Raw genomic sequence first — 25,833 nt, forward strand, 5'->3', positions numbered from 1 at the left:
ATTATAATATAAAGTATTCTTCTACATTTTTACTTTAATACTAATTATTTATTTATATTAGGTACTATTTCGTTTTTTTTTTCAAAATGTGCAAAAACTATACAAAAGCTATTATAAAAATTCAATTCTTCTTCTTCTTCTTCTTAATTTGCTTTATTTTTTAATCTAATCACTCAAGCTTACATAATATATGCTACTAATTATTGTTACAATCCGGTGTTTGACAACTAGTCAAATCAGTATCTTTTTATCAAACGTCAAAACAAGCGCTTTAATGCGAGTTTCTATGAAATACTGGCATGTGACGTCACATGAATTTTACGTGCTCTTTTAGTTTAATCGATAATTAATAATGCTTATTACACTTAACTAATAAAGGGTTAGTGGATTTTACGTATTTTAGAAGACCCTCTATTTAATAATCACTGAGATATAATTTATTTTTGATGTAGTCAAATACCCAATTTAACTAAATTGTTTGAGATCCAGTATTGAGATTCACTAAGAGGATTGTAGATGCGTGGATGACAATTTAAAAGATATTTCTTGCAGTTGTAAATGATTTATTGAGCGCAGACCGTTGGTTAGTTTTTTAACAAAAAAGAACAAAGGAATTTACGAAAACGTCAATCGATACAAAAATATATAGAAAATTGCGGGTGGTTATAAAATTATTATGTTGCATGAACTGACATTTGGAAAAGATAATAAATGTGTGATTTTAGATTATTAATGTTTGATTCCAAAATATTAAACATGAGTTGTAAAAGTGACGAATTTTTTTATATGCAATAACAAAAATACTATGAAGAAGCAATTAAATAATTAAGTGAACGATAAAATTAGGAGTCGACGAATTATTGCGCATTTGCTGCGAAAATGTTGTAGGCGCTTCAACAAGGATCTAAACGTGAGAGTAAATCTGATTTGAAATAATAATATCACATAAATGACGGAATGCATAAGAGACACATATTCGAAATTAATAGAACCTTAATCTTATCTGTAACTAGCGACCCGCCCCGGCTTCGCATGGGTGCAGTGTAGATACTAATGTGGTGTCAGTGAGATTTCAATTTTCCTAGGGATCTCAAATTTTTTGAAACTTAAACTATAGCTATAAACCTTCCTCTTGAATCACTCTATCTATTGGTTAAAACCGCATTAAAATCCGTTGCGTGGTTTAAAAGATCTACGCGTTCAAACATACAGACAGCGGGAAGCGACTTTATTTTATACTATGTATAGATTCGTCGACTTCGGTCGCTAGATCTTTACTTCGCCAATAATTAGTAGCATATATTTTTAACAGTGACTTTCTTACAAGATATTTATTATTGCATTTTTATTGTTTAAAACCATTTACTATAAAGTTGACTTATGAGATTTAACTCTGGCCATTTCTGCCCTGGGATCGATTCCCGGTTTAATCAATTTGGAAAATTATTAGTACTTATGGTATAATTTTTTTTGCCCAAGCCCTTAAATCGGTTCACACTGGCAGCGAATCGAAGTGATTTTTTTAAATTCGATGGTGTCTTTTATACATTTTTTTATTTATTTTATTTTTTGTGGAAAATCAGAAAATGTTTGACAAAACTGTTTTGTTGAATAAATATTTTTTCATTTTCATTTTTTCTTTTTAAATCTCATAAGTCAAAACATACTTCACGATCAATCACGGTTATTCATTTATTACAAAATAATTATATTTAATATAAAGCTATTACATCGCCATCTATCGGTGAAAATACAAAATCATATTCAAAAATGTAATAAAAATTCTGTGCGTGGTACTTTGTAGCTTATTTTTGAACTAATTTCGTCTATTTGTGACAAATTACAATATTTATATTATTTATTAAATGTAGGTACTTTTTGTATGGTCTGTTTCGTTGAAAGAGATGGTAACTGACATTTTGTAAGATATTTGTTGCAATTACTACGTTTAGTTGTGTATTCTACACACAAAAATATATGTAGTTTCTTATAAAAACTGAACACAAGTTGCATGAAATTAAATTTTCTATTTTATTTTATTTTTGGAAAAAAAATGGCCTAAACCTAAATAAGTTTATTTTGTACTTATAGAAAATGACAAATCAGACTTTATTTAAAAACAGAAAACTTGTACTTCTAATTGATGATAATGAAATCATCTGTAAAAATAAATCACATTATTTTGAGAAACGAAAAAGAAAAAAAATCAGATGGGAATGTGATATATTTAAAAAAAAATACTTTAAAGTTCTAATTGAAAACAAAACCATCAAAGAAAATAAATCATTGTTTAAACTAAACTTTCTTCCACAAAATTCTAAGAATTTAGATTTTTTACAAAAACTAATACGAAATTAAACTTAAAAACATACTTTTAGGTATGCAGCTTTAAAAAAATGTTCTTGACAACAAAAACAGTATGTGAGTGATCACAGAACAAAGTTATACATAACAAAAAAAAAACTCTTATAAAAAACTAAAAGAAAATATGCAATCCTACCAGAGTAATCAAAATAGCAGTAATTCAGAAAATGCAGTTGCAGATGCAGAAAACGGCGCTTAAAGTTTTGTTCTAATAGTTTGTTAGTCACTCGATTTTCACGTTATATTAAAGCTCATGCTAATATAACGTGATAGATGCCTAAAAAGATTGTTTGAAGAATATATGTAATTTGAAAAAAAAATGAAAAAACCACAGCATAACTTGCATGCGTAAACCTAAAATTACTAACCGCAACTTTTTTTTGGAAAACTAAATAGGAAATAATGTCAGTTACCTGCTTCTTCAACACGAGCGAACTACTTATCATTTCTGTCGCCTGTCTGCGTCGAATTGTTTCACGATATCCGGTATAGCATTTGGCTCGACGGGCACTCGCTCTAGAAGCTCGCTCAGACTGTTCACGTACGACAGTTTTCGGAAAAATTTTGAACTGAAAAAGAAAATATTTTCATGATTCTAGGTCAACAACCCTGTAGGTTTCTTGACAGACAGACAGACAACAAAGTGATCCTATAAGGGTTCCGTTTTTCCTTTTGAGGTACAGAACCCTAAAAAAACCTCAATTGGCTCTTTTCGGTACGCACGTTTTTCCACAAACAGTATAGTTCGTACAAAATGACTCCTCACGCGCCATTTTGACACTTTGGATCAACTATCATGTGAAAAGTACGGTTCACCTTTTATATATGGGTTTTAATATGGGTACCTTCAAGACAAGAGTGAATAGGCATCATCATCATCATCATCATCATCATCATCATCATCATCATCATCATCATCTCGGCAAGCGCGCTCCGTCTTAGGCTGCATCATCACTTGCCACAAACCAACAAACACACTTTCGCATTTATAATAAGGGTACTGATTCTAAACCTCTATTTATCTGACTAAAATATATTTTGAAAAGATGTGTATTTATGACTTTTTAGTTTCATCAAGTTTCAAAACGCAATGGTATTATTAGTTATTTATGCAACTGTTGTATAAAGAGGGGCATTAAAACACGAAAGACGGTTTCGCCTCGTGTGATAATAGTATGACTTGAGTGTTTTAATACCTAACTATCAACAATTGCATACAAGACTTTATCTACACCCATAATATTATGAATCCTCTATAAAAGATTCTGAAACAGTTAGCTTATTGCCAACATTAAAACACCTAATATTTTAATAACCATTTTTTTTTTTTTTTTTTTTAAAAAGAATATTAGCCATGTTAAATGACTAATATTCCCCTTTCCTCTCCAACTAAGCGTCAGGCTTGTGCTAGGAGTAGGTACGACAATAGTGCAACGGGCGGGGTTTGAACCGTCGACCTTTCGGTTTTCGGTCCACTCCTTTACCCGTTGAGCTATTGAGGCTCTAAAGCATACAAACGAGTGTTATAATGTTGTACTGAATTTCATTATAACACTCCTGTGAAAAAGAGACAGCGCTATACTGCTGGCATAACGAGACAGATTTATGCCAGCAGTATTTAAAAAAGGATTTAAAGAGTGGGTGTAGATAAAAGAAGTTTTCAAAAGTTTTAAAATTGGTTTAAAAGTCTCACCTAACAAATGGCTTGGTGATGAGAACGAATGACTTCAGCCAGAAGGTGGGGTGAACCAGGTACAAGTGTTTCAGACTTTTTCTTAACCTGAAATAGACATAAGACTTTAGTTTAAGTTTAAAGTTAAATTGGTGCTGATTCTGTTGTTTTTCGCTAAACTAAATTTAGAGTATGTGCATCCTCTTCTTTTTAATATTGCTAAAAAAGGACGGAACATGAATTTTACATTTAAAGACACTTTTTAGTACAGCTACATACGCCCGCGACTGGCAGCTAAAGTCACGAGGTTTGACGGCTCTAAATTAAACTTAAAACTGTCAAACTATGTCTGTCCTTTTCATATTATATTAGTAAGAAGAGGATGTGAATAACTGATCAGAATCAGATTGCGTATTGTACAAGAACTGTATCATTGAGTGACCGGAATTATTTTAGTTTGTGTGACCAGTTTTATGAGAGAGTGAACAGTTCTATGAGAGAGTGAACAGTTCTATGAGAGAGTGAACATAACTTATACGGCGTGTAACGAGAATTATTATGAGATTGAGTGACCAGTTTTATGAGAGAGTGAACAGTTCTATGAGAGAGTGAACATAACTTATACGGCGTGTAAATAGAATTATTATGAGATTGAGTGACCAGATTTATGAGAGAGTGAACAGTTCTATGAGAGAGTGAACATAACTTATACGGCGTGTAAATACAATTATTATGAGATTGAGTGACCAGTTTTATGAGAGAGTGAACAGTTCTATGAGAGAGTGAACATAAGTTATACGGCGTGTAACGAGAATTATTATGAGATTGAGTGACCAGTTTTATGAGAGAGTGAACAGTTCTATGAGAGAGTGAACATAACTTATACGGCGTGTAACGAGAATTATTATGAGATTGAGTGACCAGTTTTATGAGAGAGTGACCAGTTTTATGAGAGAGTGACCAGTTTTATGAGAGAGTGAACAGTTCTATGAGAGAGTGAACATAACTTATTATGACGGCGTGTAACAAGAATTATTATGAGATTGAGTGACCAGTTTTATGAGCAAGAACCAGTATTTGAGGGTGAGTGAATTATTATAGGAACTAACAAGAATTTAATATGGAGATGAAAAAGGGGGTAGAGGTGCTGTAGTATGTGTGTGTGTGTGTCTGTCTTACCTTCTATCGACTAGTTTATAACATTCGTGGAGCCACGGAATGGTAGGCAGTCGGCGTCTCCCCGCGCTCCCGTGGAGGTATATGAGGATGTATTCGTCGGTCACCAGGCGCTCCAGACTCCACATCACGTATCTGATGACAAGAAAACACCAATAATTCAATATCTATATCTAAATATATAAAAGGAAAAGGTGACTGACTGACTGACTGACTGACTGACTGACTGATCTATCAACGCACAGCTCAAACTACTGGATGGATCGGGCTGAAATTTGGTATGCAGATAGCTATTATGACGTAGGCATCCGCTAAGAAAGGATTTTTGAAAATTTAACTCCTAAGGGGGTGAAATAGGGGTTTGAAATTTGTGTAGTCCACGCGGACGAAGTCGCGAGCATAAGCTAGTACTATCTAAATCCATTTATATATTTAGGGTTCTTTACCTTCAAAGGAAAAACCGGCCAAGTGCGAGTCAGGCTCGCGCAACGAGGGTCCCGTACTACAGTCGTATTTTTTCGTCATTTTGCACGATAATTCAAAAACTATGATGCATAAAAATGAATGAACATCTGTTTTAGAAGACTTTTCATATGATACCCCACTTGATATAGTTATCTTACTTCGAAAATTGAAAATACTAATCATTAGTTCATGACCACAATTTAATTTTTTTGTGTGATGTAACCACAAATTCACGGTTTTCAGATTTCCCAGAATGTCTGCTATAAGACCTACCTACCTGCCAAAATTCATGATTCTAGGTCAACGGGAAGTACCCTGTAGGTTTCTTGACAGACAGACAGACAGACAACAAAGTGATCCTATAAGGGTTCCGTTTTTTTAAAACGTAACCCTTATAGGATCACTTTGTAGTCTGTCTGTCGGTCGGTCTCTCAAGAAACCTACAGGATACTCCGATTTTTTTCGCCTTATGAGTGTTTTCGGTCCTTGAGCGTAACATATACTCACAGGAACAAGTTGTCCATCACGTATCTATAGTCCGGACGCGCGTTGTCCGGCAGGTTGTAATAGTTAAATATTGGTTGGTCTGGGACCGGTGTAGGGGATGGTGGAGCCGGTCTAGGTAGGGTTGTCTAGTCTCATAAGGTGTCATGACTCATAATTAGTGACGGTTGCTATAGTGATTATTGAGGGTATTTTGTGTTGTCTCTTGTAATGCGAGAGTATCGTTAGTGCGCCCACGAAGGCTCAGTTAATCTAAAAGGTTGTTATCCTGACTTATATCAATCATCATCATTATCATATAATGGAAGCAGCGGCAGTTTAGACTTCATATATATAGATTAATACTCACAGGAACAAGTTGTCCATCACGTATCTATAGTCCGGACGCGCGTTGTCCGGCAAGTGGCACGCACTGAACACTATCAGAGCCGCCCCCTCCGGGGAGTACCCCCCGTGGGACACCACCCGCTTGAACGGCTCGATTACCTAGAAAATTGCTATTTGTTATGCAAGGTTGTAAAGCTTGTTAAGCTGTAAAGTTATTTGGCGCCAGTGCCAGAGAGCCAAGAGTGTTCGTCTGTGAACTCAACCGCCACCGAATATTCTAGAATATTCTGGAATATTCCGGAATGTTCCGTAACATTGTGGAATATTCTAGAATATTCCGGAACACTATGGAATATTCTGGAACATTATGGAATATTTTGGAATATTCCAGAACACTCGTGACCCCAGCAGTTATAATAATAATTATTTCACATCGCAACTCGCAAGTAACACTAACTCTACTCATCGAGCGATATTCTTGAATATTATGAAACTTACAGGAATGTTCTAGTTTTTTCTGAATTTTCCGAAATATTCAGGACTCTCAGGATACCTTCATATTGCAAGTAAGTCTTCCCCCAATATGTTGAACAGTAACCGAGAGTCAAGAGCGCTCGTCCCTGAACTCGTCCACCATGGAATATTCCGTAACATTCCGGAATATTCTGGTATATTTCGGAATATTCTGGAACATCTCGGAATATTTTGTAATCCGCAATACTCTGGAATTCTTTGGAATATTCCGGAATATTCGACACCCTCAGCAGCTATAATTACCTTCATATCACAAGTAGCTCTTCCCCCACTGTGCTGAACGGTAACCGAGAGTCAAGAGCGCTCGTCCCTGAACTCGTCCACCATGGAATATTCCGTAACATTCCGGAATATTTCGGAATATTCTGGAACATCCCGGAATATTTTGTAATCCGCAATACTCTGGAATTCTTTGGAATATTCCGGAATATTCGACACCCTCAGCAGCTATAATTACCTTCATATCACAAGTAGCTCTTCCCCCACTGTGCTGAACGGTAACCGAGAGCCAAGAGCGCTCGTCTCTGAACTCGTCCGCCGCGGAATATTCCGGAATGGGGTCGCTGCATTCGCTCACTGTGTTCGTTGATTTCGATCTGTAACAAATACAACATTTTTAGGGTCCGTACCTCAAAAGGAAAAACGGAACCCTTATAGGATCACTTTGTTGTCTGTCTGTCTGTCTGTCTGTCTGTCAAGAAACCTACAGGGTACTTCCCGTTGACCTAGAATCATGAAATTTGGCAGGTAGGTGGGTCCTATAGCTGACATTTGGGGAAAAATCTGAAAACCGTGAATTTGTTGTTACATCACACAAAAAAAATTAAATTATAGACATGAACTAATAATTAGTATTTTCAATTTTCTGAGTAAGATAACTATATCATGAAAGGTCTTCACCTGTGCATTCTAAAACTGATTTTTATATATTTTTATGTATCATAGTTTTTGAATTATCCTGCAAAATGTCGAAAAAATACGACTGCAGTACGGAACCCTCATTGCGCAAGCCTGACTCGCACTTGGCCGGTTTTTATAATTCCAACAAGCTTATGCTCACGACTTCGTCCGTGTGGACCACACAAATTTCAAACCCCTATTTCACCCCCTTAGGGGTGGAATTTTCGAAAATCCTTTCTTACCGGGTGTCTATGTCATAATAGATATCCGCATGCCAAATTTCAGCTGGATCCGTCCAGTAGTTTGAGATGTGCGTTGATAGATCAGTCAGTCAGTCACCTTTTCCTTTTATTATATAGAAGACTAGCTTATGCTCGCGACTTCGTCCGCGTGGACTACAAAATTTCAAAACCCTATTTCACCCCCTTAGGAGTTGAATTTTCAAAAATCCTTTCTTAGCGGATGCCTACGTCATAATAGGTATCTGCATGCCAAATTTCAGCCCGATCCGTCCAGTAGTTTGAGCTGTGCGTTGATAGATCAGTCAGTCAGTCAGCTTTTCCTTTTATATATATAGAAGATTTAGATTTGGCTGCTACTTAGGACTCACCGTTTAGTGTCATCATCTTCGCTGACAGCTTCGGGCATGGTCAGTGGTGGAGGTGGTTCATCTTCAGACTCCATGGAACAGCCGCTCAAGCTCTCCAAGCTGCAGCAGTCATCCTCATCTTCCGGAGGCTGAGGGCAAAGCGTCATCATAAGCGTCAAACGGAAACGGTAAACGGTAGTACAAGATTTTACTTCTCACCAAACCAAACCAAATTCGAGAGTCGAAATACTTCCGCGTTACAGTAAACTGGATCTTAAATGCCTTCTTTTAAAGCTCAAGTTTGTCTACACTTCTACAGCCAGCGCTCCAAGCGGAAACATTGCGAAATTAAAATCAGTGGCATTGAATATTTGACTTCAATTCAAGGCTGTTTAGGTCCATTTTACTGTAACGCGGAAGTATTTCGACTCTCGAATTTGGTTTGGTTTGGTGAGACGTAAAATCTTGTACTACGGGTACTGTTTGTACCTATTTGTAAATTTGGCTGAATAAAAGGTTTTTTATTTATTTATTTATTTATCCATAAGCTAGTTACATAGTCATATCATCTACACAAAGTTACAGACCTATAGACGCCTAATAGCTGTCAAACGTCAGGCTAGAGAGAGACAGCAATAGCCACAAAGCAAAATAAGAAGAAGAGAGACAGCAAATGAACTCGCTACTGCAACATTTAACGTAATCAAGCGCCGATCGCCAAGCCTTTTCTGGCTATTCTTTTTGATCTCTAGAGTCTAGTAAATAAATCCAAAGCTATGTATAGTCGGATTTTTAATTCCGTGGAATTCTGACGTTTCTTAATGTTACCAGAGATCAAACAATTCCCACAAGGAAGAAAACTTTAAATATTGTAGGGACATAGGTTAAAAAAGACATACATTTGTATTTTATGTCTTTTTTCTTGTACCTTTATTTGTATTTAAATTTATTATTAATCATCTAGTTAGTGTAAGTGGAACTGCCGTTCTAATTAGATATAAAATAAATAAATAAATAAATAAATAGGTAAATTTAAGTATCAATTGCCGCATGTATGTAAGATCATCACGTGAGAACAAATCAACCGATTTGGCTGATTTTTTGTTCTTTTCGTAAAGAACAAGGTTTTTGTGACAGAATTTCTTAAAAAATCCTGAATCATAATCTAAGCGTGTACTTTTAGGCACATCAAGACGATTAAAATTAAAAGGAGCTAAAAATAAACAGCTGTGATAGCCTATAGTGGTTAGGACGTCCGCCTTCTAATCGGAGGTTGGGAGTTCGATCCCCGGCACGCACCTCTAACTTTTCGGAGTTATGTGCGTTTTAAGTAATTAAATGTCACTTGCTTGGACGGTGAAGGGAAACATCGTGAGGAAACCTGCATACCTGAGAGTTCTCCATAATGTTCTCAAAGGTGTGTGAAGTCTACCAATCCGCACATGGCCACCGTGGTAGACTATGGCCAAACCCTTCTTACTCTGAGAGGAGACCCGTGCTCTGTTGTGAGCCGGCGATGGATTGATCATGATGAAAAATATAATCATGAAAAATTGTAGTGGGGTTATGTATTAGTATTGAGTAGCAGTAATAAACGGGACATAGAACAGCTCACACGTGTTTGATTTACACATCTATCCACTCTACGGAACCTCCTCCAACAACATCACATGGCGACCGTGACAGCGAGCGGACTTTTGCACGGGGAGTAGCGGCCGCTCGCACCGCGATAGCAACACGTGTCGGGAATAACATTAAAATAATTACAAAAATGGGACCAAAGTGCTCCAAGTGTGTATGCGAGAACAAAGAGGTGATATCACAAAATGGAGACTCCAACATGGACCACCCCATGTACACAAACAATATAATGATGGCAGCAATATTGGCGATATGCAGCGCAGCAGCTATTTTTATAGGAGTTGCTAAATACAGACAATGCCACAGGAACTGGATTAATGAAGGAGTGAGAGCGGACTTTATAAGGAGGCTGCAGGAGCGGATGTCTACGAGAGGAGATCGAGAGGAGAGTCGAGTATAATGTGTGACAATTAAAGTGATGTGCGCGTAAAGTGCGGAAAGTGCGTAAAGTGCGGGAAGTGCGGTGAGAAAATGAACAGTATAGATTTATTGTAAAAACTATTGAGAAAATGGACAGTGTATAGACTTAATGGAAAAACATTTAAGTAATATAAATAGTGAATTAGAGTACTTAAGAGTAAGCATTAGGAAATTAGGACCAGATAGGAGGCTAGAGGAAATAGGATTAAGCAAGGTAAGAAAAGCGTTAGAAATATACGAAAATTATAAAACATTTATCACGCAATTAAATGAAAAGGATTTAGAATATTCATCATTAGTCATACAAAAACTGTGTGAAAACATTGAGGAAACTTTTCTTAAAATATTAAGCTATGATAAGTCATCAGTCGAAAAAATGACTGGTAAGCAAGAGAATATAGAACAGTCATCATTCGAAAAAATGGATAACTTCGACCTAAAAACGGCGAGTACTTTAATCCCGGTAATGGATGGTAAACAAGAGAATATAGAACAGATAATAGACAGCATCGAAATGTATAGCAGTTATCTAAAAGGTCAGGACAGCAAGGGGTTGCTAATTTCTTTTATATTAAAAACTAGACTATCAAAAACCGCGAAATTAAAACTTAATTCCGAATATTCCACTATTGACAATTTGCTATCAGACATGAAAAAATATTTGCTTACAAAAAAGTCTGCCAATTCATTGCTGTCCCAAATAAACAATTTAACACAGAACAATATGTCTATTAGCGCTTATGGTGAAAAGCTGGAGGAGCTCTTTATAGGCCTCACCATATCACAAGCCGAAGAAAATCAGAAGGCACGTGATATATTGAGACCTATAAACGAGAAACTAGCAATAAAGAGGTTTGCGGATGGCCTTCGTAACCGAAGGCTGAGCACCATAATATCAGCCAGGAATTACAGCGAGTTGAAAGACGCAGTACGCGCAGCGGAGGATGAGGAGCTGGCCACCGCCGGGACATCGTCCAACAACGGGGTCTACTCATATTCGCAAGGCCGGAATCAGTCATTTCGTTACCCCAGGTACAGTCGGGGACGTCGAAACTTCCACCGTACGAGTGGCCCTCACCGAGGCGCATATCAGCCCACACCACAGGTAAGGAGAGGTTATTATAACTATAATTATCGTGCTAGGACCACACCTACGAGGTACTACAACCAGTCCAGATACCCAAGAAATAACACCAGGTTTTATAGAGGCAACTCAAATAATAATCACCGTCAGGGAAATGCTTACGTCACAGCGTCTGAGCAAAAGGAGGAGCAAGATATAAATTTAGCAGAGTTTTTTCGAGCCTAATTATGCTTTAGTATGTGAAGGGTTAGATTTCATATATTTGTTTATCGGTAATCGGAAATGCAAATTTTTATTGGACACAGGGGCATCTTTATCTATCATAAATAGTCAGATTATTCAAAATCAAGTAAAAAAGTATCAAAGTACTACAGTTATAAAAGGTATAGGTGGAAAAATACAGTCGACATGCTTAGCGTATGTTCCACTACAGTCAGCAAACGGTTTCATATTTCGCCACAAGTTATACCTATTCGATAACGTTCCATGCGGAGCGGATGGAATTATCGGGCTAGACTTTCTCAGAACTTATAATGCAAACATAGACTTGCCTACGAACAGACTTACGTTACAATTTAATTATTATGAAACATGTACCTTAAGAATATGTAAGTCTACTAGCAAAACCGTAGAGTCGGACGAATACTTAACTATTCCATCACGTAGCGAGTCAATTCATTATTTGAGTGTTAGTAAAAGCTTATATAAAGATTGTGTTATACATCCGAAACAATTACATGAAAACGTATTTCTGGCAGGTTGTATCGTAAAGCCGAATAGAGGTAAAATACCAGTTAAAATAATGAATACGGATGAAAAGCCTATAAAAATACTTAAATCGAGTATTATTCAATCGGGAAACATTGACTATTTAGAAAACTATAACCTATGTTCATTTAGCGAATCTCAAAAACATGTTAGCCGTGTTAAAAAATTATTAGCAGAATTGAAATTGGACCATTTAGACCCCACCGCGAAAAAATCGCTTCAAATAATATGCTCTAAATACTCAGACATATTTTTCTTAGAAGGTGACAAGCTAGGTGTATCGAACGTTGTAGAACAGTCGATTATGGTGAAACCCGACACCAAACCCGTGTATACAAAACCTTATCGCTTGCCACAGGCATCGAAGCAAGAAATTAATAAACAAGTACAACGTATGCTCGATGACGACATAATAGAACCATCTAATAGCGAATGGAATAGCCCAATATTACTGGTGCCTAAAAAGTCAGAAAACGGGAAAAAATGGCGTTTAGTGATAGATTATAGGAAGGTTAATGAGTCAATTCAGGACGATAAGTTTCCTTTACCAAATATAATGGACATCTTAGATTCACTTTCAGGGTGTATTTATTTCACTCATTTGGATTTGTATCAAGGATTTTATCAGGTCAGTTTAAACCCCGAGAGTAGGGATATTACCAGTTTTGCCACGAGTACTGGGCAATACAGAATGAAGCGTCTAGCCATGGGTTTAAAAATTAGTCCTAATGCATTCTCTAGAGTTATGTCAATAGCAATGTCAGGATTAACCTTCGAAAAGTGTTTTATTTACTGCGATGATCTAATAGTATTTGGGAGAAACAGGGAAACTCACAATAAAAATTTAATAAGTATATTTGAACGGCTCAGAAAAATGAACCTTAAGCTTAACCCACTTAAGTGCGAATTTATGAAAACACAGTTACTATATTTAGGTCACGTGGTGTCAGCTGAGGGTGTTCTACCCGATCCAGAAAAAGTAAGAGTGCTACAACACTACCCGATACCTACAAATTCAGACGAGGTTAGACGATTTGTAGCGTTTTGCAATTATTATAGAAAATTCATTCCACATTTTTCTGAAATCACCTTACCATTAAATAAATTATGCCGGAAAAATGCAATATTTTCATGGTCACAAGAATGTCAAAATAGTTTCGAAATATTGAAAAATAAATTAATTACACCCCCCATTTTGCAATACCCAGATTTTTCTGATAATAACACTTTCGTTCTTCAAACTGACGCGTCAGGCATAGCTATCGGTTCAGTTTTGTGTAATAAAGATTTAAAACCCGTAGCCTACGCTAGTAGACCTCTAAATAAAGCGGAATTAAACTATCCAATAATTCAAAAAGAGCTTTTGGCGATAGTTTGGAGTATAAAACATTTTAGACCATACCTATACGGTAAGCAATTTATCATTAAAACCGACCATAAACCTCTAATTTATTTATTTGGCATGAAAGATCCGTCAACAAGACTTTTAAAATTCAGATTGCAGTTAGAGGAGTACGACTTTAAAATTGAGTATGTAAAAGGCAGTGATAACGTCGCAGACGCTCTGAGTAGGGTGACCATAAGTTCGGAAGAATTAAAATCATTGAATAGTAAAGTTAGCTTAGTAATGACAAGAGCTCAGAAAGCTAGATTAGATAAAGAGGAGTTGAATAGGAAGGTAGACATGAGGGATCCTTGTATACCTGTCGAATCAAGGTCTGGCCAACCAAGAGTCGCAGAGATACTAAGGAAACCGAGTGATTACGTAGAATTGAAATTTATGTTAGGAAGTAAATTGAGTAAGAGGAAATTATCATATGAAAGAGAATGTTTAGCATATGAGGAGTCAACTCAGTCTATCTACATAAACCTCAATTATATGTCGCATTTTACGCGAGTCGAATTTGCGAATTTATTGAGCGTATTTTGTAGTGAATTGAATATTAAAAATTTATGTATAATTAGAGATGACAGAAATGTAGAGTTCATAAAACAGTTAATAAATGAGATAAAAAGTAGAGAAAAATGGTCCGGACCGCAGATAAATATATTAAAAGGAGTAAAACGAGTCCATAATGAGGAAGAAAAGATATGCATACTACATGATTATCACTTACTACCTACGAGTGGCCATGCGGGTGTACAACGCATGATCAGCAACATCAAAGGTAAGTACTTCTGGCCAGGGCTAGAATCCGATGTACGGAGATACGTAAGTAAGTGCGGCAAATGCCAAACTAATAAGTATTCTAGAAATATAGTAGAGCCGATGGTCGTGACGACGACAGCGTCGAAAGCTTTCGAAAAAGTATATTTAGATATCATAGGTCCTTTAGATAAAGATATAGATGGTAATGTTTATATTTTAAGTTTACAATGCGAGCTAAGTAAATACGTCGAGGCGTACCCTTTGCAGCGTAAAGATACAGTAAGTGTGGCAAGAGCCTTTGTTAATAACTTCGTGTTACGTTACGGGCTACCCAAAATTGTCGCGAGTGACAAAGGCGGCGAATTTCAGTCAGAAACGATGAAAGAGGTATGTAAGCTACTTCAAATTGAAAAAATAAATTCTACAGCTTATCACCATGAGTCGATAGGCTCCTTAGAAAACACTCATAAGCATCTCGCTGCATATTTGCGAACATTATGTGACGGACATCCAGAAACTTGGAGTCAGTGGCTTCAGTTCTGGTGTTTCTCATTCAATACTACTGTCCATACACAGACTAAGTATACACCGTACGAACTCGTATTTGGCAATAGTTGTAGTTTACCTAGTAATTTAAGAAGTAATGTAGTAGAGCCACTATACAGCCAAGATAATTATGCACTTGAGCTTAAGTATAGGCTACAGTTAGCATCTAAGGAAGCGCATAAAAATTTAGTTTTAAGCAAATTAAAAAGGAAACATGTATGGGACAAAAAGTGTAATCCCATTCAGTATCAGAAAGATGATTTAATCTTGATCAAAAATGAAACAGGTAAAAAACTGGATAAGCTATACGATGGACCCTATACAGTGTTAAGTGAAGATGGACCTAATGTTACAGTGCAAAACGGTAAAAATGTCGAGACTGTCCATAAAAATAGGACAAAACCATATGTCACCTAGTATTAGTGTTTAGCTCATGTTTCTTTACTTATGAATACGCGAGGTACCTACGCTTGTTATTATTAGTATATTATTATTGTAGTCTGGTAGGTAACTACCTAACATTGTATCATAAGTGCCTAATGGTTTTATATTTCATTACGATGACATGTATGTACCATCGTATTGTACCTACTAAGTACATTATATTTTAAATTGTAACTTACCTATAAGATTGTGAATGTTTCGAACAGCTTATTTCTATGTGTCAGGTAATAAGGAAATCAAACAAGTTTATATTAAATAAATTTTATATTACCAAAAAAAAAAAAATTGTATTACAACATTTTTTTTTTCAAAACCACCCCGGTGATGTAGTGGGGTTATGTATTAGTATTGAGTAGCAGTAATAAACGGGACATAGAACAGCTCACACGTGTTTGATTTACACATCTATCCACTCTACGGAACCTCCTCCAACAACATCACAAAATAAACTTAGAAATGTTCAACATATAAGTCAAGATTACATCCTCAAATCAACCGATCCCATTGCTGCCAGTTTCCACTTTCCACTGTTAAAGATTGCACCCTATTTTAGTGTGAAGTTATATCTTAGGGCTTTTTATATTGATAGGGATTTAATGTAATTTGAGGTAAAATCGAACTTCAGGTGGTGGTCACCCTGTTTTTATTTTATTTTATTTTATTTTATTTTATTTTATTTTATTTTATTTTATTTTATTTTATTTTATTTTATTTTATTTTATTTTATTTTATTTTATTTTATTTTATTTTATTTTATTTTATTTTATTTTATTTTATTTTATTTTATTTTATTTTATTTTATTTTATTTTATTTTATTTTATTTTATTTTATTTTATTTTATTTTATTTTATTTTATTTTATTATAAAAAGCACACAAAACAGGTTTCAGCTATAAATGGTCCAAATAAAAATAAAAAACAATAGATTAAGATCTAAGCGGTAACCCTTATGATAAGATACAATTTATAAAAACACAGAAAAAAGAAATACAAGAAAATTAACTATGAAAAATATACTTAAAGTGGAGAAGATGCAAAATGTTGATAAATATGTTTTCATGCAAATAACTCCCCTGATGTATTAAAATGACAACGTCAGAATTCCACCGAATTAAAAATCAGTGAAAATCAGAGTATAAATTAAGTCAACTTCAGTGGCAAGTTTTTTCGCAATAATTTACCTTAGGTGTTTCAAGGTTGTTTGAAGTGTAAACTACGTAATGAAGAGTGTGTTATTTTCGTATAGGTCAAATTAAATGGATGTTTTTATTCACGACAACCTGTTTATTCTGCAATGATGTCAGTTGCATGAATAATAATCCATACTTCCATACTATAATATTATAAATGCCCAAGTGTGTCTGTCTGTCTGTCTGCTAGCTATTCACGGCCCAACCGTTCAACCGATTTTGACGAAATTTGGTACAGAGATAGCTTGCACCCCGGGGAAGGGTACAGACATACTTTTTATCCCGGAAAATCAAAGATTTCCCACGGAATTTTTAAAAACCGAAGTCCACGCGGACGAAGTCGCTGACATCATCTAGTAATTGAATAATGAGGTGTTTTTCTGTTCTCATCATCATCATGATTAAATCATTACCAGCCCACTGCTGACGGGTTCTCAGAGTGAGAAGGGTTTAGGCCATAGTCAGCCACGCTGGCTCAATGTGGATTGACAGACTTCACACATCTTTGAGAACATGAAGAAGGATTAGAACATCCGACTTCTTTTCGATCCCGGGCACGCACCCCTAAGTTTTCAAAGTTATGTGCATTTGTTTTTAAAACAATTAAATATCACTTGCTTTAACGGTGAAGAAAAACATCGTGAGGAAACCTGCATGCCTGAGGGTTTTATTTATACACTAGCTGACCCGGCGAGCTTCGTACCGCCTAACAGTCGACTCTTTAATTTTTTTTAAATACTTACAATTTTTTTAATTTTTCTCTCTGTAAGAACCATCCCCGTACTTCAAGGAATATTATGAGAAAAGAATTAGCAACACATTCAGCGATTCATTTTTATATATAGGGATAACATAAAAAAATCGCTGGGGATTAAAACCACGATGAAATTTTAAAATGTTGAGTTTATAATAAAAGTTTTTCGAGTTAAAATTGAACCATGAAAATTGGTATTTGGTTTTCCCTTAAAAAAATTATAATTTTTTTTTTCAATTATTTTTTACTAGGTATTTTTTTACAATAGTTAGTAGCCGAGTTTCTTGCTGGTTCTTCTCGGTTGGAAAGGCATTCCGAACCAGTGGTAGATGCATCCGACTATTCGTAAGTGCTTGTAAAAGTTTATACGAATAAAAAAGTTTTTTTTTTTTTTTTTAATAGCCTAAGCGAACGTAAAATAGAAGGAATAACAATTCGCAAGTAAGGTACCTCTGCTTGAGCGAGAGGGACTATAGGGGCCACGCTAGTTTCATATCTGTAGATATATATATATGTGGTAACTACTAAGTAAATGAGTGCAAAACGCATGTTTTCCCATACGTTTCCTCTGTAACACAATAATTGTTGTTGTTGCGTGCGAACCCATTGTTAGCACCTCGCCCACTTTGCCTTGTGGTTGCACAATCTATATATATAAGAGGAAAAGGTGACTGACTGACTGAATGACTGACTGATCTATCAGCGCACAGCTCAAACTACTGGACGGATCGGGCTGAAATTTGGCATGCAGATAGCTATTATGAAGTAGACATCCGCTAAGGAAGGATTTTTAAAAATTCAACCCATAAGGGGGTGAAATAGGGTTTTGAAATTTGTGTACTCCACGCGGACGAAGTCGCGAGCATTAGCTAGTATACCACTAAGTAGACTGTACCTTGTATTGACTTAGGCACAGACTGACTTAGGCACAGTATAATGCTAGGAAAAACGAAGACAGGTGATAGTACTGATGATTGCTGATAACATAACACAAAAAAATAAATAAATTAAAAAATCGACTTCCAAAACCACTACAAAGTAAAAACTAACTTTTGCTTCTACACGTGTATGTATGTTGAAGTCGGGTGAGCTTCACGCTTTGATTTCTAGTTTCTTTTATTATGCTCGCCCGACTTCATACATACATAAATACACGTGAAGAAACAAAAGTTATTTTTTACTTTGTATTGGTTTTGGAAGTCGGTTTTTTTAATTTTATTTTAAGCTTTTTAATGTAAGTAGTCATTGCTTGGTACCTCAAATGGTAAATATCAATTCACTAGCAAAACATTTCACATCCACACGGCTTAGGAGTTCAGTACGTTGCAGCATCAGAATTGAAGAGTTGGCACTTGGAACTCTTTGATTTCACTGGATAAAAAGGAGCCTATGTCACTCTCCAGGTCTTTGACTATACCCATGCAAAAAAACCCGGCCAAGTGCGAGTCAGGCTCGCACAATGAGGGTTCCGTACTACAGTCGTATTTTTTCAAAAACTATGATACATAAAAATAAATAAAAATCTGTTTTAGAATGCACAGGTGAAGCCCTTTATTATGATACCCCACTTGATATAGTTATCTTACTATGAAATTGAAAATACTAATTTTAGTTCACGACCACAGTTTTTATTTTTTGTGATGTAACCACAAATTCACGGTTTTCAGACTTTTCCCCTAATGTCTGCTAAAAGACCTACCTACCTGCCAAATTTCATGATTCTAGGTCAACGGGAAGTACCCTGTAGGTTTCTTGACAGACCGACAGACAGACAGACAGACAACAAAGTGATCCTATAAGGGTTCCGTTTTTCCTTTTGAGGTACGGAACCCTAAAAAACGCGATTTTTTTTTTTTTTTTTTTTAAATTTCGCAACGACCCAGGTCTAGGACCTAGGTTCTAGGTCAACGAACGTTGCGTAGATATAGTTTGGGTCGCCCCACACACCCGCAGGTTAGCGCGGGAACGGGGGTCGCGTACTATATGCATGACATCAGAAGTGGGATAAGTAGCGCCGACATAGTGTTATATCATAATACTAGCTGATGCCTGCGACTTCGTCCGCGTGGAATTATGTTTTCAAAAATCCCGTGGGAACTCTTTGATTTTCCGGGATAAAAAGTAGCCTATCACTCTCCAGTGGCCCTACCGCGGTTGTTTGACAGCTACAATGTCACGATTGCAATCACCTCTGATTGGTTGACGCTCGCTCACTATTGGCTACAATGCATTGTTGCAACAAGAATGGCACAAACTCAACCAATCAGAACAATTGAGATTGTAATAATGATTGATGCAGGTTTTAGAGAATCGCCCTGCGGGTCTCTACCCATCCAAAAAAATCCCCTATCTAAATCCCAATCTATACCCATACAAAACATCACGTCAATCCGTTGCCCCGTTGCGACGTGATTGAAGGACAAACCAACTAACAAACACTCTTTGGCATTTATAATAATTATACTCACGGGTAGTACTTTCCGTCGGGGTGTAGTGTTTCTGTGCGGGGTGTGACGTAACGCTACGGAACCCGTGTAGGGGTCGAGCAACGCCTGGTACAATGACTTGTCTTCTTGAGTCGAAGTGGAAATCACATCCGGGGAACCCAGATCCTGGGGAAGAAAACGAGAAGGGTTTAGACCATAGTCTACCACGCTGGCCAAGTGCGGATTGGCAGCCTTCACACGCCTTTGAGAACATTATGGAGAACTCTCAGGTTTCCTCACGGTGTTTTCCTTCACCGTTAAAGCAAGTGACATTTTTATTTTTTTTTATTCAGATACAAGTTAGCCCTTGACTGCAATCTCACCTGGTGGTAAGTAATGATGCAGTCTAAGATGATAGCGGGCTAACCTGGAAGGGGTATGGCAGTTTTTATTAAACCCATACCCCTTTGGTTTCTACACGGCATCGTACCGGAACGCTAAATCGCTTGGCGGTACGGCTTTGCCGGTAGGGTGGTAACTAGCCACGGCCGAAGCCTCCCACCAGACCAGACCAGAAATTTAGAAATTATAAAATTCCAAACCCCTGCCAGGAATCGATTTTAATTAATTAAAACGCACATAACTCCGAAAAGTTAGAGGTGCGTGCCCGGGATCGAACCCCCGACCTCCGATTAGAAGGCGGACGTCCTAACCACTAGGCTATCACAGCTTATAGAACAATCAAAAGAATAGTATAAGCCATATACGTCCCGCAAATTGCTAATGCACGTGGCCCCCATTTTAGTGACCTCAGCAAAAGACTCAAACATCTGACTGACGCTCGAGGTCAACGAACGTTGCGTAAGTAGGCCACTTGGAGTCAATTCCGCGTCGTAGGCGAGACATTGACGCGAGTTTTGCACGCTATACATTGCGGGTTTGAAAAATACTAAATCACTTAAACTACAAAATTGGTATTGGATCGTGTTTAAGTAGTATAACAATGGTACTGATTCTGAGCACAACTAAATTTTAGAGTATTCGCATCCTGTTTCTACTAATCTAAATATATAAAAGGAAAAGGTGACTGACTGACTGATCTATCAACGCACAGCTTAAACTACTGGACGGATCGGGCTGAAATTCGGCATGCAGATAGGGGTGCGTGCCCGGGATCGAACCCCCGACCTCCGATTAGAAGGCGGACGTCCTAACCACTAGGCTATCACAGCTTGATTTTTTAATCATCACTGAGAAATAATTTCTTTTTGATTATTATTATTATTATTATTTATTTATTTATTATTTAATTAGAACGGCCATAAAGCCAATTACACTAATTAAACTACGAGTACAAACTAACATAAACATACATACAAAAATTGTTAAAATTATAAATTTTAAAAAGCAAAATTATAAATTTTCACAAAAGTGCAAGATCTGACCCATGAGGTCAGCCCATTTGTCAGCAAATATGTCACAGCGAGGGGACTCCTTCAGCAGCGCGTTGAGCGCAGCCAAAGTGCGCGGTATGGGTGACCACTGACCGGAGCGCGCTACCGTGCGACTAAACGGACTTACGAAAAATTTGGAGAAGTGGCGGAGATAGCTGTAATTAGAGGGTGCATAAACGCAGCAGAGCTTTGATGTAATCAAATACCCAATTAAAGTAAAGGAATACTTACATGATTCATTCCAATATTACTGGACATTTCTATGGGCAGCTCGAAGTTGGGCGCCGTGCGGACGTGGGCAGGGGACTCGCGCCACTCTATTGCCTATACAAAAATAACTGTTTTTAGGGCTCCGTACCTCAAAAGGAAAAAAGGAACCCTTATAGGATCACTTTGTTGCCTGTGTGTCTGTCAAGAATACCTATAGGGTACATCCCGTTGACCTAGAATCATGAAATTTCTCAGCCTCAATAGCTCAACCGGTAAAGGAGTGGACTGAAAACCAAAAGGTCGACGGTTCAAACCCTGCCCGTTGCACTATTTTCGTACCCTACTCCTAGCACAAGCCTGACGCCTGACGCTTAGTTGGAGAGGAAAGGGGAATATTAGACATTTAACATGGTTAATATTCTTTAAAAAAAAAAAAAAAAAAAAATTGGTAGGTAGGTCTTAAAGCACAAGTAAAGGAATAAATCCGTAAACTGGGTTTTCGTGGTTACATCACAATAAAATATTTTCAAAGTAAGATAACGAAGTCGCAGCTAGTATTAGTATAGAAGTATGGATCCGATTATACCCCGTAGGGTTATAGTCGACGCATATTAAACTGAGTCGTCGAGTTATCTGTCTGTTTCCCTACGACATGTAAGTGCGAGCGAAACAGACAGATAACTCGACGACTCAGTTTAAAATGCGTCGACTATAGTATTAAATACTCACAGAATGAAATTCCTCTTGCTCAGACACATCTAAATATAACGGTTGACTAGACTCTCTCTTATTCCTATCTTCTTTTATGGCACTTGCACCTTTATTCCTATCAGCGTTAAGGTTCAAATTGTCTTACAGGCGACGACGTTATAGGAGGTGTGTCCAGTAAAGTCAGTTTTGCAACTATCTTCCTTCTCACTGTAGAGTGAGATTGTTGCTAGCAACATCCGGGGGAACATTTAACGAGTCGCTTAAAATTTGACTGTCAGCCGTTCAGAAGTTCTCCGTGAAGTATAGACCTTATTATAAATGCGAAAGTGTGTTTGTTTGTTGGTTTGTTGGTTAGTTAGCTTGTTGGTCTGTTGGTTTGTCTTTCCATCACGTCTCAATGGTGCAACAGATTGACGTGATTTTTTGCTTGGGTATAAATAAAGACCTGGAGAGTGACATTGGCTACTTTTTATCCCAGAAAATTAAAGATTTCCCACGGGATTTTTAAAAAAGCCTAATTCCACGCGGACTAAGTCGCGATTATAAACTAGTATTAGTATAGAAGTATGGATTGGTGTTTAAAAACTCACAGAATGGAATTCCTCTTGCTCCGACACATCTAAATATAACGGTTGACTAGACTCTCTCTTATTCCTATCTTCTTTTATGGCACTTGCACCTTTATTCCTATCATTGTTAAGGTTCAAATTCTCTACAGGCATCGACGTTATAGGGTGTGTGTCCAGTAAAGTCAGTTTTGCTACTATCTTCCTTCTCACTCTAGCGACATCCGGGGGAACATTTAACGAGTCACTTAAAATTTGACTGTCAGGGGTTGTGAAGTTCTCCGTGAAGTATAAATTATTCTTCGATGTATTCCGTTGTGGAGAATAAAACTCATATCCATTCGTGACTCTCTCATCCTCTATACTAGATAAGCTTAAATCCTTTTCTTCTTCGATTTTTGGGATTTTCTTCGGTACAACATCTGGAAAATTATCATCTGGACTTCCTAAGCCTTTTAACGGGTGATCGGTTGTCAACGTTAACGTAGAACTTAATCTGGGTGGAGAGATACCTATGGTTAGATTTTTCGGTCTGTTATCCGGTGCATTTAGCGCTAGTTTTGACATTCGTGTTATTAGACTGTCGTTTAAGTCTGATTTTTTTAAATTTAGAATTTCTGGTTCGGATAGTCTTAAGACGTTTGGGTTTTGGAGTCTTAAGACCTCAGTTTCACGATCGTCTGAATCGGATAGGATGGATATGGGGGTATCTTGGGTTGACTGCAAGGATTCTGAGCCCGTGTCCATCTTCTCATCCGAGGATGGAGAGCTGAGGAGGTCCTCCTCACTGATCGGAAGTCGCGGGGTTTGGAAGCTGCTGCAACAAAAAAAAGTATTTTGGTGCTGAAAAACATTTTTAGGGTCCCTTACCCAAAAGGCTCCAACAGGACCCTATTATTACTAAGCCTCCGCTGTTCATTAGTCTGTCCATCAGTCTATCTATCAGTGGGTTGTATCTCGTGAACCATAAAAGGTAGAGACCTGAATCTAAAATATATAAAAGGTAAAAGTGACTGACTGATCTATCAACTCAGCTCAAACTACTGGACAGATCGGGCTGAAATTTGGCATGCAGATAGCTATTATGACATAGACATCCGCTAAGAAAGGTTGTTTGAAAATTCAACCCCTAACGGGGTTAAATAAGGGTTTGAAATTTGTGTAGTCCACGCGGACGAAGTCGCGAGCATAAGCTAGTTATTACATAATGTGTATTTCTATTGCCACTATAACCTGTTAAACTGTTCAAAATTACCACCTGGAAATTAAAAAAAAACTAAAAAAGTGTTATTTTGTGTGCAATGGTACAGATCCCTTCCTGTGCGAGTGCAACTTGCACTTGACTGATTTTTACTCCATTACCAGTTAGCCTTTGACTGCAATCTCACCAGGTAGTAAATGATGATGCAGTTTAAGATGGAAACAGGCTAACTTGGAAGGAGTATGGCAGTTTTATTACACTCACAGCTATGCCTTATCGGTAGTCATTTATTTTTGTGCATTTCAACAAAATAAGTTTATTATTTAAGTAATGAACAGATTACAAACAAACAAAACAACATTTTGGTATTTAAATTTTCCATACTTACTATAGATGACTAACCAACACTGATTAATTAACTGACTGGAAAATAACTGCCTATTTTCGTTAATTTCCTCAAAACATTTTAAAATGACGTCAAAATTATAACAATGGCAAAAATAAAACCTTCAATATACCTAATGAAAACTATAAATTGAAAGAGGTACCGTTAGTTTAAAGTGTAATTATTATACTTAACAATACAAATTATTGTTTAAAAAAGAGGGTGGGAAGAAAAATCTATAAAATTTAAAACGTCGTAGTTTCGAATCTTGTCTCACATAATTTGCTTACATTGCAATGTATTACTTAAAAGCTTTGTAGACAGCACCTTTGCACTAATTTGCTGACTTTGAATATTAAAATAATTGCTAAAATATGTAAACAAAATATCGACAGCATTAGCAATCAACATTCAACTTACTTCATTTGTGTTCACTTAACTATCTACAACTTACACTAATTCACATTAAACAGTTACACTGAACACAAAATTTACATTAAAATAAATTACATGCACTTAAAAATACAGCTCTCTAAAATAATTTTGTAGTAAAATCGCACAGTAGAATTTCACTCCCTAGGTATTCGATATTTGATTTTTTTGGACTGACGGAAATGCAAAATGACATAAATAAACTCTACCATAGACTCTAAATACCTAGCACTGCGTTCAAAATTAGACTCAGGACTAAGGACTTTTCCTCGAAACACTTTGTCTATGGAGACTTGACAAAGAGTCTTCATTATTTATATTTTAGCACTATGAAAATTTAAAATGACATCGTTGGACATTTTGCAGTTTTGCAGACATTCGATTAGGTTTTATAGGGACTTTAAATAATTATAGTTAATTCAAAAATTTTCAGCGCAACAAAATATAAAATCAAATAGAAAACAGCAGGGATGGTAATTATTATAGGTAGGTACCTACCTAACTACTCTGACTACTTATAGGGATAACTTTTCCGAGAAATTGAAGTTGATAAAGGTAAACATTTAGAACAATGGTCACCTTCTAAGAATTTACATTTCAATCGAATACAGTTGGAATTGCAAATCTTTTTTTCATTATTTACCTATTGAACATTTCAAAGATCATACGTTTTATCAATCAGTCCTAGTTTTAAAAAGAAGATGTAAAAATGTAAGTAGGTAGAGCTAGAGTAGCTTTCCGTGAGCGAGACCAATAATTTAATCTATGCTTTCCGTTCAATATTTGTGACACTGACTAAAGGAAAATATGGACAGAACTAACTAGGTACCTTAATAGATTAAAGTTAATATTTAAGAATTCTTTGTTTGTATGGGTTTATTTCTTTATAGGTTCATGTTCCCACATATCTTCTAAATCTAT

At 36.6% G+C, this 25,833-nt stretch overlaps 1 protein-coding gene across 2 annotated transcripts; it reads right to left on the reverse strand.

Annotated features, from left to right (window-relative positions):
• Positions 1–692: 692 nt before the first annotated feature.
• On the reverse strand, positions 693–25,071 carry LOC117994733 (protein prune homolog 2). 2 transcript variants are annotated; one of them, XM_069507944.1, is made up of 10 exons: positions 24,901–25,071; positions 22,919–23,708; positions 21,639–21,731; positions 19,996–20,139; positions 8,553–8,680; positions 7,500–7,638; positions 6,531–6,667; positions 5,216–5,347; positions 4,058–4,144; positions 693–2,933 (listed from the first exon to the last, which is right to left on the reverse strand). In XM_069507944.1, exons 1-10 carry the CDS (start codon positions 24,903–24,905, stop codon positions 2,807–2,809), a joined length of 1,782 nt encoding a protein of 593 aa, XP_069364045.1. In that variant the 5' UTR covers positions 24,906–25,071; the 3' UTR covers positions 693–2,806. The 2 variants fall into 2 exon arrangements, with proteins under 2 accessions (XP_069364045.1, XP_034838576.1); XM_034982685.2 differs by having other exon boundaries at positions 22,919–23,711.
• Between the last annotated feature and the right edge of the window lie 762 nt (positions 25,072–25,833).

Source organism: Maniola hyperantus, chromosome 27 (genome assembly GCF_902806685.2).
Source record: "Maniola hyperantus chromosome 27, iAphHyp1.2, whole genome shotgun sequence".
In the NCBI taxonomy this organism is placed as follows: domain Eukaryota; kingdom Metazoa; phylum Arthropoda; class Insecta; order Lepidoptera; family Nymphalidae; genus Maniola; species Maniola hyperantus.